This window comes from Arachis duranensis, chromosome 1 (assembly GCF_000817695.3).
Source record: "Arachis duranensis cultivar V14167 chromosome 1, aradu.V14167.gnm2.J7QH, whole genome shotgun sequence".
Classification (NCBI taxonomy): domain Eukaryota; kingdom Viridiplantae; phylum Streptophyta; class Magnoliopsida; order Fabales; family Fabaceae; genus Arachis; species Arachis duranensis.
This window is the reverse complement of record NC_029772.3, coordinates 103,668,344-103,681,285: the sequence shown is the minus strand read 5'-3', so window position 1 is coordinate 103,681,285 and position 12,942 is coordinate 103,668,344. Positions and strand designations below refer to the sequence as shown.

Genomic DNA, 12,942 nt, shown 5'->3' with positions numbered 1-12,942 from the left:
AGGTGCATCAATTTGATAGATACAATGAAGCTTTTGAGGTTTGTGAGGTGCCTGATGGAGTTCAATACACGGTTGACTTCAGGCGCAGAGTTTGCAGCTCCGGTAACTTCTAGGTGACTCAACTTCCATGTCGCCACATTTTTGCATATTGTGCAAACCAGTGTCTCGATTGGCGAGTTTACGTGCACGATGTATACGAAATGGACGAAATTGGTAGAGTTTACAGGACTAAGTTTGTACCAGTTGGAGATCCGAGCACATGGCCAGCTGACACTAGGTCACAGTTGATCCCTATTCCTGCACCCAAGGGAGGTAGTAATGGTTGACCCAAATCAACCCAATATTTGAACGAAATGGATGCTCTCCAGATGCGTGGTCCGCGACGATGCAACCTTTGCGGGGAAGAGGGACGTATCCATAGTCAATGCCCTCATCGTTCCGGGTCGAGTTCAGCTGGGGAAGGTCTTGTTGCATAGTTAGTTAGGTTGTGGTTTTCTGAGGATCAATATGTTTGTTGAGTTTATATGATTCATTTAGGTGTTGTCTTTGTGTGTGATGCATTGTTGTCTCTGAATGTTATTGTTACAACATATTGACATTAAGGTGTTGGTTCTTCCTTTGCTTTTGTTCTACCTTTTTCTAGCATATGTTGTATTGAAGTTAATTGCACCTGATAGGTCTGTTACAAGACGAGCTATCATTCGGTCATATGCTCACTATAAGTCGGCATTGATTCTGATAAGTCCGTTACAAACTAAGTTATAATTCGGTTAAATGCTCATTATATTTAGCACTGGTTCATTATAAATTCATTTGAATGTAATTGTTACATTATGATATCAATCTTTATCAGAAGAAAAAGTATGGGGAGACAATGATATTAGTGTACAATGTGTACAATAAGAGTAAAAAAGAAATTTAATTCAAATGATAATTAAGTTAATTAATTTTTAATAATTTCCTATTTTGAATTAAAAAAAATAAAGATTTGCAACCGGGACAGTTATTTTTAATTTTATTAAACTCTAATCTTTTTTACATAATTATCAAAAAAGTTATTTTTAACTTTTTTTTGGGGCAAGAATAATATAACAATAGAAATAAATATATTCATTTATGGAGAACGCTGAGAAGGAAGGCTGAGATTTATGGAGAACGCGAGAAGGAAGATCATTTATACAATGTTTAGGGGTGGGGATAGCTTCACCCAACATGCGTAGAAAAAGCGTTGCGCAGTCCCATGCTTCTCACAATTCATGGGAATCCTTTTGCAGGAATGACAGAGATCCATCTAGACCTTGGGACGCGTGGCTCCTCCCGGGCTTTTCGCACTCACCGACCTTCTAGCGTTAGTTTCTCGCCTATAGCGAGAAGTCTTGGCCCACCACCCACCGGTATATCATGCGCCCGGCGTAGTGAGCTGCATATCTCCAGAACGAATGCAATATAAAAAATAATTTGTGTTAGAAATAATCAGGTTCTATTTTTTAAAATCATATAATAATCCAAAATGATAATAAATTGTCGTATTTTATATTAATAATGTTATGTAATATTTTTTTATTTTTTTGTTATCAAATATTTTAATCTAGTAAGGAAGTCAATATAATTCTCTAATATAAAAAATACATGTATGTTTTACAATAAACTGTCAATTATAAACCTTGAATCATAAATCCTAAATTTTCTAAAAATTACAAATTTTTACAATAAAAAATTAGTTAATCTTAGGTAACTAAAAGTTAGTTCTTTATATATTTTTATTATTTAATAGATAGATAATATTTTTATCTTTTATTAACTGTTTAATAGGGCACTATGTTTATTAATTGTGGGTGTCTTGAGAAGTTTCCTTAGAAGATGAGAATTTTCTATTATGTCATATATCTGATTGCTTCTTTAATGTTTCCCTTTCTAGGTGTATCAAGTTGCATTAGTTTTTCTTTTTTAACCAGTTAGAGCAGTGTGAAAAGCTTTCTGATTCCATAAGCACTCCTAACCACGTTACTTTCAGAATCTCATTTTCTTAACTGCACACAATATTATGTGCTACTTTTTGTAAATCAGAAGATCAATGTAGATTTACAGGTTTAGTGTTATAAGATATGAGTAGTAAATGTACCATGGACCATGAATTTGGATTGTGGATTGTAAGCCATCAATGTACATTTAGATTGTGGATCATAAATTTGATGTATTTATGAATTTTGTCTCTTTTAATTTCTATATTTCGATATAGATATTGTGAATAATTAGTAAAAACCTATGATAAAAAAAATTAGTAACAGTGACCGATTTAGCGACCGATTTTAGATTTTTAGATCAGACATCAGTGACCGATTTTATTAGCAACCGGTTTAGCAACCGAGAAGTTGGTCGCTATTTAACGACCAATTTTCTCATCGACAAAAAAAGCGATCGCCAGTTAGTGAGCGATTTTATTAGCGACCAATTTAGCCACCAATATCGTTTGATACTACTTTGGTAGCATTGGTTGAAAATGGGTCGCTAATAGCGGTCACTCCGGTAATTTCTTATAGTGATAATATTTTTTTCTTATTTTAGCCAATTTTTGAAGAAACAATATTAATAATTTTACTTATGTTTAGAAAATTAAGCTTTAGTTTGGTAATTAACTAATTGGTTAGTTTTAAAAATATTATTACTACTTATTATTTTTTATTTTTTATTTTGATGTCAATCAAATTTAACAAGATGTGTATTTTTTCATAGTAAACTTAATAATCTCTTTTACATAATTATCAAAAAAAGTAATTTATAATTTATTGTTGGGACAACAATAATATAACAATAGAGATAAATATATTTATTTATATATAATTAGTAATAACATTTTAAAAGTCTAGTGGGGATAAGTGCCCCTCTCTTCTTAGACTCAATTTGTCCCTATTCAAACACAAATCTGACTATTCAATGTAACACCCTCCTCACCAGAATGTCATACTTTCAGCTGCGCCACTCTGATAGCGTGGATATTATGACGAATTCTATATATAACTATAATAAGTAGGAGCCTTTACCTGCAATTCTTATTAACTTTTCTCTAAAAAATTGGTATGTATTTTTTTATACGCTTTATTTCCTTTTAAAAACAAATCATACAAATATACATAAATACATCACAATTCATGACCGCACTTTTTATTTACAATAACAATTTGTACAAATAGCATGCAAACATATATTATATAGTTACAGTTCCTATCTCTCTTTACAAGATGTAAAATAATAAGGGCGAGGAAAAACATATTGGATGTAGGGGGTGAGAACCAAACTACACAGTCCTCCGTAGGAGAAGAGAATGACACAAAAGTAATAGAAACAAATACACCTAGTCAACACATATCCCAAGAAAGTCTATCTTTATAAAAGCTCGTGTTCTTTATTTCTTTATTTTCAAGAAAACCATTTTTCACTCACTTATATACAATTGTATATTCAAATATTTTTTAGTCATATATATTTTGGAAAATCAAAATAAATCTTTAAATATTTTCTTTAGGTTTAAAGACTCACCTAAGTGTTTTCTGCCCAATAAACCACAATCTCTCTTTCTTATACATTCAACACAAAATTAGTAAGAAAAAATCTTAAAGTCAATCCGCCTCAACCTTCTTCTCCTTCGTATACCAGCAATCAAAATACAGAAACAAACACATAGAAAGCACATAACACATAGCACGTAACAAGATAAAATATATAAGCACAACACAATAATAAAATACACACCCAATAATTTAAATAAATGCATATGATGCATGCCTGTTTTACTGGCCGTGAGCTCACATGTCGGTTATACTGCTAGACCCAACACATGCGGTAGCTAACCTGGACATCATCTCTCTATTGCACATCCCCAAAAAGAATATAATCGAGGGAGTGTGCCTTACCACCTCCTAGAGGTATCACCAGGGGAAATAAATTGAGGAAGAGTGTCCTACCACCTACCCTTGTGAGGTTCTGCCATATAAAACAAAGGAGAGTGCCTTTCCATCTTGCAATTAGAGATAATGTAGGCAAGACAGAACCACCATCCCCACATCTACACCCCAGCACTGAGCGAGCAGGACAAAATAACTATCCTTGCCAGGTGCAGGTGCCTCATCAACAACGCAAGCGGGACAAAATCCACGTCCTTGCCAATTCAGTTATCATATCACATTTATAATCATATTCAATCATAATCGCAATCTTAACCAATTTCATAAGTTATAATTCATCATAATCCCCTCTATCACTAGGACATTTAACATCATTGTCAATCCGTGAGCAGGACTATGACACTATTCCCACATCTTCACCACAACACTGAGCAAGCAGGATAAAGCCACTATCCTTGCCAGGTGCAGGTGTCTCATTAGTGATGAAAATGAGACAAAACCCACGTCCTTGCCAAATTAATAGTCATATCACAGTGAAAATCACGCAAGAGGGACAAAACCTACGTCCTTTCCAATTAATAGTTATCATCAATCAAAACCATCATAATCAAATTCATCATTATTACCAATCTTGTTATCAATAGCATAATTATCATCATCAATCATAATCTCTTACATATATTTCAACTTAATCAAAGTTTTCATTATAATTCTCATATTAGTCTCACCTTTCATTGTAAGCCTTTAATCGAGTCTCATTTTTTATTATTAATCTCATAACTAATATCACAACTCTACTTCCTACTCCACACACTTTAATATCCGCCGGGTTAGGCTTAGGCCATTACATCCAGTTTGCGGGTATGGGGCGTCTAATGAGATATCCTAGACTCAAGGTCAAGGTTGCAACTAACTCATACAACATAATCGTTTATAACAATCCTAATCTAACTCAAACACATGATCTGCCCATTCAATCTCATCACATCGTTCTTTAATTATTTACTTTATGGGCTAACAAACCAAGCTTTCATAATCCTTAAGTTCAACTTAGGATATAGTTAAAGGTACTTGATACTAACCTCATTATTTTTTGAAATCACAATTTTGTAATCATATTCTTTAAGTAACTCTCTTTTTTCTCAATTATTATATATAATTTCATTTAAAACCTCAAACTCACTCTTCCTATTTCAAATCCTTTGGTTGATAAATAATTAACTTTTTATATCTAAACATTTTTGAAGTTAGCTTTAATTACTTATTTTACTCATTGTTAATCAAATCAAATAAGTTAAATTACAAATCCATTTCACAAATTAACACAACCATAAAACTCATTTTTGTTTAACCTTAAATAATCAATCCCATTACTTTAAATTCGCTAAAAATACTCAAAACATAACTCTTTAATTAGAATTAATCAAATTAAAACACCAAGACAAAGTCTCTAGTCTTTATGGAAACAACAATGATTCTCGTCATTCTTACTATTCAATTTTTATTCAAATTCTTTTAAAAATTTTGGTAGTACCTCTCCTAATTCTCGGATTTTTGCACCCTTTATAAATTCCATCCAAATCAAACATCTCTCAAACCCTTTTCAACCGTTTCAATACCAAACAATTTCTCAATATATACAAATCAAATTTTCAATATCAATGTATTTATTTTTTTTATCTTAGTATATCATTAAGTTATTAAATTTTCACATATTATGGCAATAAACAATTTGTGCAAATCCTAGTCCACCCACTAAAAGACTTCAAGCATGGTTACTAATTAATTTTTTTAGAGTATTTAATCGCTTTTTAATCTATTATCAATTTTATTTGATTACGAAAAATAATCATAAATTATCAAAGCTTAATTGATCAAACTTTGAAAAAGATAAGCAATCCATAAATTGCTCATCAACTTAAATGCACATTTAAACTTTCAAAGCATTCCGAATTTGTAAACAAACATCTCCTACCTCAGTTAGTCGAAAATCAGAAATTAAACGTGACAAATCCCCTTTTATTCTTAATTGACAGCAGCAGCAACAACCTCGATGATTTTCAAGCAACCACAATAATCACAGCAACAACAACGTATCTGACATAATTTGGAATTAACGCAGAATGGATATTAAGCAAAATTAGAACAAATTATTGTGGTGAAAAGAGGTAAAACAAGTTCAATCTCACCACAAAGACAAATAAAGAAGGTGCAACAGCAGCTCTGGCAACGGCAACGATAATAGCGACGACCCCTCCTAATGATGGAAGCTTCAGCAGCGGCGACCGTCCCAGTTCCGGTGGCCTTTTTTGGAAGCAGCAACGGCGGCGCTGACAATTGCAGCAGTGACAGGAGGAACGATCTCTTCATCCTCCCCGGTTTGCAATTTTGGTGGCGGCGACGATTCTGGTAGAATTGGGGACAAGCTCCACACATTTCCCCTTCTTTCTGCGAGTTCCTTCTCTCTTGTAGCTCTCTCGTTCTATCTCTTCATTCTCTATAATTTCCAGCTACCACGGCGATGTCTCCCTCCGCGGTCGTTCCTTCGACGATGATGACATCAGAGAGGAGGGCGGTGATCTCCAGCGACGGTGTGCACTGCGACGGTGACTTCCTCTCCTCTAGCTTGCATTTTTGTCTGCTCTCTCTCTCTCTCTCTCTCTCTCTCTCACTCACTCTCCCTCTCCCTCTCTCAACATTAACAGCGACGGCGGCTTCTAGCCCCGTTGGTGCCATCCCTCTTCCTCTTCTCCTTCCTTTCTTCTTCTTCCCATTCATCTTCTCTGCGTGTATGTGACGGCTGAGTGAGAGATGGTGAGGGAGTGTGTGTGTGTGTGTGTGTGTGTGTTATAATAAAATTAGGATTTGGATCTTCTAAAGTTTGAATTTCACTTTAGAAAGTAAAGTGTGATCTCTCACCATTGATTTTTTAAGTGGGACCAATAATAAATATGAAAGAGAAATTATTCAAGGGTAGAAGATCACACTTTACTCTCTAAAGTGAAATTCAAACTTTAGAGGATTCAAATCCATAAAATTAGGGTTAGGGTTTAAATTAAAAGGGTAAAGAGATGAGGGTTAATTTAGGTATTTTAATAAAATTAGCGGGTAGAGTAGTAATTAGAAACCAAATATAATTTAATATAATTATTATTCAAGAATACTATTTATTTATAAACTCACTAATTAGTTTCAAATAGCTATTTTAAATTAAAAATTAGAGATAATCTAATTAATTTTCTTTTAATTCATAAAATTAAAGTATTAAACTTTAAATATCAATTATTCAAATTAAATTAACAAATCCTCATTATTTTTCAACTACTAAAACTTTAAACTTTAAATAAAAAAATACCCAATTATTATGAAAATTATATGAGTCCTAGATAATTTTAAACACGAAGTTTTATAACTTTGATTTAATTACTTTTTGTAAAAATAACTTTCTGAAAATAAAATCATAAATACACATAATAAATTACAAATAATTCATTATTTAATTTCAGAAAATTTGGGGTCTTACGTTATTAATAGGTATTTTTAGCAAAATAAATTGAAGTGTATGTTATTTTAATCCTTGAGAAAAAGAGAATATATATTTTCTAAATAGATAAAAAGGAGTATTAAAGTCCTAAAAAAATTGCTTACTTGTGCATTAATTGGGATTTTCTAAGTGATTATAATATGCTATTTGTTATATTTGCTATCTGTATTACTTGTATTCTCCCTGTGTTTGCCATTGTTTGTTTGTTTGTCTTTATAATTTCAATGGGGATGGAGGAGCGGAGGGAAGGCGGTGAGATTTAGGATTCTAGTTAAGTTTTAGTTAGATTTAAGGAATTGGTTAAGTTTAGAAAGCTTTAGAGAATCACCCTGATTCTTGGTTTCTATTTTAGTCCTTTAAGTTTTATAATCTGAGTGTTGGCATTCTAGGATTGCCTCTAGCATTCCCAAGACCTTAAACGGTGCGGCGATCGGAGCTTGGAACGAGAAGTTATTTGGAATCAAAGGTTTGAGTGAGGGTTTGTAAATGGGAAGTGTTCCTCCCCCCTTTCTTGCTGAAACCCAGCGTGTTTGCATGAATGGGGAGGAGAATGAGCTTCAACTCATTTTATTTAATGAGTTGGTTGGGCCCACGGGCCCGATTTGGGATCGATTTGACCAGTTTGGCTCGTTTAGCCCAATCTTTGGCCAAATTTTTTAAAATTAGTGTCAAAATTTTTATTTTAATTCGTTCTATCTTATTAAACTATAAAATTCACGTTTTTGATTTTTTATTAATATTTAATTTATTGACTAATTATTTGCTAATTTTACGGGGTTTACAAAGTCCACCATTCTCCATATGCTCCAGCGCTGCCAAGTGTCAAGGCTTCTGATTTCTAAATTTTTTTTCAAAATGCTTGACATGGGTTTCGACAGCAAGGACACTCTTACCACCAAGCTGGCAATGCTTGTTACCAATATATATACAAATTATAATACATATAGCAATCTTTTATTTTACTTATATTCAATTTATTTTAATTTTAAAGTCACTCATTTTTAAATTAATTATATTTTATTTAACTATAAAATTAATTAAATATATATAAATTAAAAAGATAAACAAAAAATTTATTAATCACAATTTATTTTATTCATGATTATATGATATCTATTAATATTATTTTTCAATAAATACTTATAGTATATAATAATAGGTAAAGACTCACATACAGTTGTCTTCATATGAAGTTGATAGTTGAAAATCGTTAGATGATATTTAGTCAAACTTGTCAAATCATCTAACTATTTTTAAATATCAACTTCACATGAAAACAAATGCATGTGAGTTTTCACCTATAATAATATAATAATACAATAAATATAAACTAATTGATAAAATATTAAAATTTAAAAATGATCATTATTTTTATAAAAACAAAATAAAAGTACTTATAATAAAGAAAAAATCATTAAAATTTATATAATTATTTAATTATACCGGGTTAACCAGTTCGACCAGTGACCCACCGGTTAACCCAGTAACCCAGTGACCCAGTAACCTGATCGGTTCGATCATCGGTTCGGTTCTGACAACTATGGTAATTCTTCTGCCAAATACACGTAGAAATGTCCCATAAGTCCAGTATTATATTTATTTTCATGTATGAATTCAACCGTTAATATTTCGCCATCCTGAATCTTGATAGAGCCTGGTTTTGGATAACAACCAGACATTCCAACAACATAGCCTTTTTCATTTCCTGGCTCTTCTCCTGTGCCGTATGTTGGTTGAACCGCACATAATACCTTTCCATTCTGAAGAAAAGGAAAAAAATAAGGACAAAGATATTTTAAAATATTTTACTTCTTAAGAAGATGAAAAATTAAGAAATAATATTACTTAATAAACAAATATAGAATGTTCAGTTAACAAAATAATTTATACATAGTTGTAAAGACTAGATATGAAATATTGATAATTACCTCCCCATATAAAGTTGCATTAACGATTCCTGGATGCACATGAACTGTAGAGTAGATTAGATTACCACCCTTTTTCATTGGGATCTTTGTCTTTTTAATATGATAATGCCCAATGTCAGTATTTTGTGGAGTGATAAAATACTCTACCTGCAACAAATTAAAAAGTTGTTATCGATCATTTATTATATAATTAAAAAGAGATTAATACTCACTTCATTTTATAAAAAGTAATTTTTGGCTAATCTAATTACCTATGATAAATTATGTCACCATGTGAAATACACGAATCATGCATTTTAGCATTCAATTGAAATGAAATATACTTGTCACTTACCATACAATTATGAATTGATTCGGAGCCATTATATGTCACTTGATCAGTAACATCAAGTATGTAAAACTTAATAGGCACTTGGTATTGATCCCAATCAACCCATGTTACTGTATATTTAAGGGAAGCTTTTCTCTGTTGTTTGTTATTATATCCTTTTTGTAATTTGCATTGAGAAGTCTTTTCACAACAAAAAATTCCTCCTTTATAATCACCAGACATTGGTTTCCCATCAATACCGGTTTTGCTTACAAAGTCTTCACTTTTGACATTATAATGGTCACATCTGCATTCGATGCAACCGTTTTTGTCTTCTGTACCACGTGTGTCAATAACCATGATATCGAATAACCATTTCTCTTCATTATACTCCTTTGGGACATTCTCAGGGTGCGTACCTACTTCTATTCTAAATGGATCTGGTAGTTCTAAGCTAGTTTTTCGTGCATCAACTCCAAGCCCCCAGGAATATGAATTAACACTACCTTGACATACTCCATCGTTTCTTCTAAAATACTTACCGTATATGGGCTGACTTTGATTAGCCTGACGTGACATGGTGACATTTTCAAAATATCTTAAAACAAAATAATGGTGCAGGTAAGCTTCATATAATGGCAAAGAATTCCGATGTTCATCAACTAACTCGGCTTGAAAATTTTTGATTCCGATGTGTCCTCTTGGAAACTCAATATCGAATAAATCTGTTATCGTAACCTTTCCTGGTTCCAATACAAATTGCTCACTATAAAAAGTAGCCGTCTTGATATGATTTGAATTCTCATATTGTCGTGCAAATATGATGCTTGATTGCAACAGTATAATTGTTAATGATAGTAATAACACTTCAGGTATAAACTTCATATTTTCCTGCGAATCGTCATATTTATATGATCATCAATCATATGTTTATATGTTAATCTTTGGAAATATCAATCATATGTTTATAAACTAGGAAACCATGTTAAGGAAGACAAAGAAAATATTAAACCATGTGGAGCTCGAATAAGACATATGAAGTTGAAATTCACATAACATGTCAAAAAGACAAGTACCTTGTTGGAGATTCAATTTTTGATATTTGAAAAAACAATGGAAGGTGAATTTCTATTGACATGAAATTTTTGTATGTCTACTGCTTTTATAGCAGAATCTAATGCCAATTTTGTTGAATTTTCAATGTTAGATGCCTATTTTGGTGGGCTTTCTAACTATGTGTGCCATTTGTTAAGAAACCTTGTTTGTTATTAGTTCCCAATTAATGTAACAATATTTTTTATTTTTTTAGTATACATTAAGTGACAACTTAATTCCAACTCAACTATGAATTCATCTTAGTTGCAAAATTGTTTAGATAATAAGATATTTTTTTAGATTTTGTCAAATTTGTTTTTTAACCTTATCCTCTTCTTATGCGACTCTTTTGATATTTTGGCCAAAAATAAATCCACATGAATTTATGTTATAGTTCAAGCTAACACAAAATTTGAAAATTAAAAGACTTAATAAAGTATAAAAATTATTTAGTAAATTAAATACGATACTATTAGATATTATTAGTATCTACCATAATTGGCATATAATTAATGTCAATAACATATATATTGAGTAAGTATCTCTATTGATTTAATCATAAAGGTTAATAAAATACAATGTCATAAATTTTACCTATTTGTAGCAAGTATCTCTATTGAAAATATTTATTAATTATTACCGTGTATAATTAGTGTACATATATATATATAAAGATTAATAGTGAATTGTTATAATTATTTATCATCTAGAAAATTCGTACCTCAGACATAGAACTTCTTCTGTTTATTATTTTTCATACCTAAGGGATACTAACTACGATTCTATCAACACTATTATTTATGGTAGATTATGTAATGAACAAGTTTGAAAAATAAAGGCAAGAATTATAAAGTTATGGAAAGTCTCATTTAAATTTGACAAGAACAAGACGACTTACATAGAAATGGTTCTCATAAATGATAAGGTAAGTTGATTATTTTCCATGATTCTTTCAAGTGATACTAGGTCCATTTTATAAATATTTTTTGTTCATATTTTAAATTTATTTGATAAGTAAACCCTTGCACGAATCAAAGACAATGCGATTTTATAGATTTATAAGTGCGTGCTAATAGCCTTTATATTTAATTTATTTTATAGTGTGATAATAGATTAATAGCCAATATATTTGTTGATGGATTTAACTATTACTATATTATTTATGATCATATTCAGTATATATGTCTAATTTATTGAAGAAAGTAGATTATTAAAATCGATTAATAACTATTTTAGAGTTAATTTAATTAATACTAGATTAAAATTATTTTTAGAAGTATGAGTGGTTAAACAATGCAACTCTTGTACCACCAAGACTTTCCCGGAGAAAAATCCTTCACTAATCCAATGGTCACACAAACCGTTTTCTGAAATTCCATAGTTTAATCACTTAAAACAGTGTCACCGAATGATTACACTACATAAAAAAAGATGGCATAAGAAAATTTTAGAATGTAATCAAGTTACATAAAAACCTCTATAAGATCCCTAATCTCAGAAATTAGTTTGTACGGAGTCTTAGTCAAAAAATCATCTTCCTCTTAATATGGAGCTTTTTTCTCAATGCGTGCAACCGGTGTTGGTGTCCCTGTCTCAATTCCCAAAATAAACGAAAAAGAGAGTGATATCTGAGGGACATCAGAGAAGAAGAAGATTGAGCCAAGGAAGGAGATGGAGCTGCCGCCACACCGCCACCATCACGCCCGTCGCGTCGCCGATGAAGGGAAGAGAGAGAAACGCGCAGAGTTTAGGAGAGATAGAAAGCCCGAACATGGTGAGATTTCCTCGTCGCCTCGCCATTTCGCCATCTCCCTCACCGTGAATCGCCACTGGCTAGCTGTTGTGCACCGCTAAAAGCTGTCATGTTGCCGATAAGGGAGCCGCGAGGAGAGTTGCCTTCACAGACGAGCAGAACGCGAACAGTGAGTAGGGATACCCGCCAAATGAGGAAAAGGCCGCACCACCGCGCCTGGCTGCCGGAGAATGGCGCCATGGTCACCGGGAAGCACCGCCGGAGGTGCTACTATCCTTGTCCTTCCTTCCTAGTGGTTCAGTAAGCCTTTTTGCTCTGAAAACTCCTCTTTGTCACTGTTCTATTATAGATTATTAAGTTTTATGTGACGTTGATCTCTTAGGGTTGAGCTATGGTTGTTGCGTGCTGTA

The 12,942-nt window shown here is 32.3% G+C and overlaps 1 protein-coding gene across 1 annotated transcript; it reads right to left on the bottom strand.

The window, feature by feature from the left end:
* Positions 1 to 8,984: 8,984 nt before the first annotated feature.
* LOC107470862 (uncharacterized) lies at positions 8,985 to 12,579 on the bottom strand. Its single transcript, XM_052262733.1, has 4 exons — positions 12,475 to 12,579; positions 9,709 to 10,575; positions 9,375 to 9,521; positions 8,985 to 9,206 (listed from the first exon to the last, which is right to left on the bottom strand). Exons 1-4 carry the CDS (start codon positions 12,577 to 12,579, stop codon positions 8,985 to 8,987), a joined length of 1,341 nt encoding a protein of 446 aa, XP_052118693.1.
* Between the last annotated feature and the right edge of the window lie 363 nt (positions 12,580 to 12,942).

Coding starts and splice junctions, on each gene's coding strand:
- LOC107470862 (XM_052262733.1), bottom strand. CDS start 12,579: ATGGCGAGGCGACGAGGAAATCTCACCATGTTCGGGCTTTCTATCTCT. Junction 10,576..12,474: donor GCGACGCGACGGGCGTGATG/GTGGCGGTGTGG, acceptor GACGATTCGCAG/GAAAATATGAAGTTTATACC. Junction 9,207..9,374: donor ATGCAACTTTATATGGGGAG/GTAATTATCAAT, acceptor CCTTTTCTTCAG/AATGGAAAGGTATTATGTGC.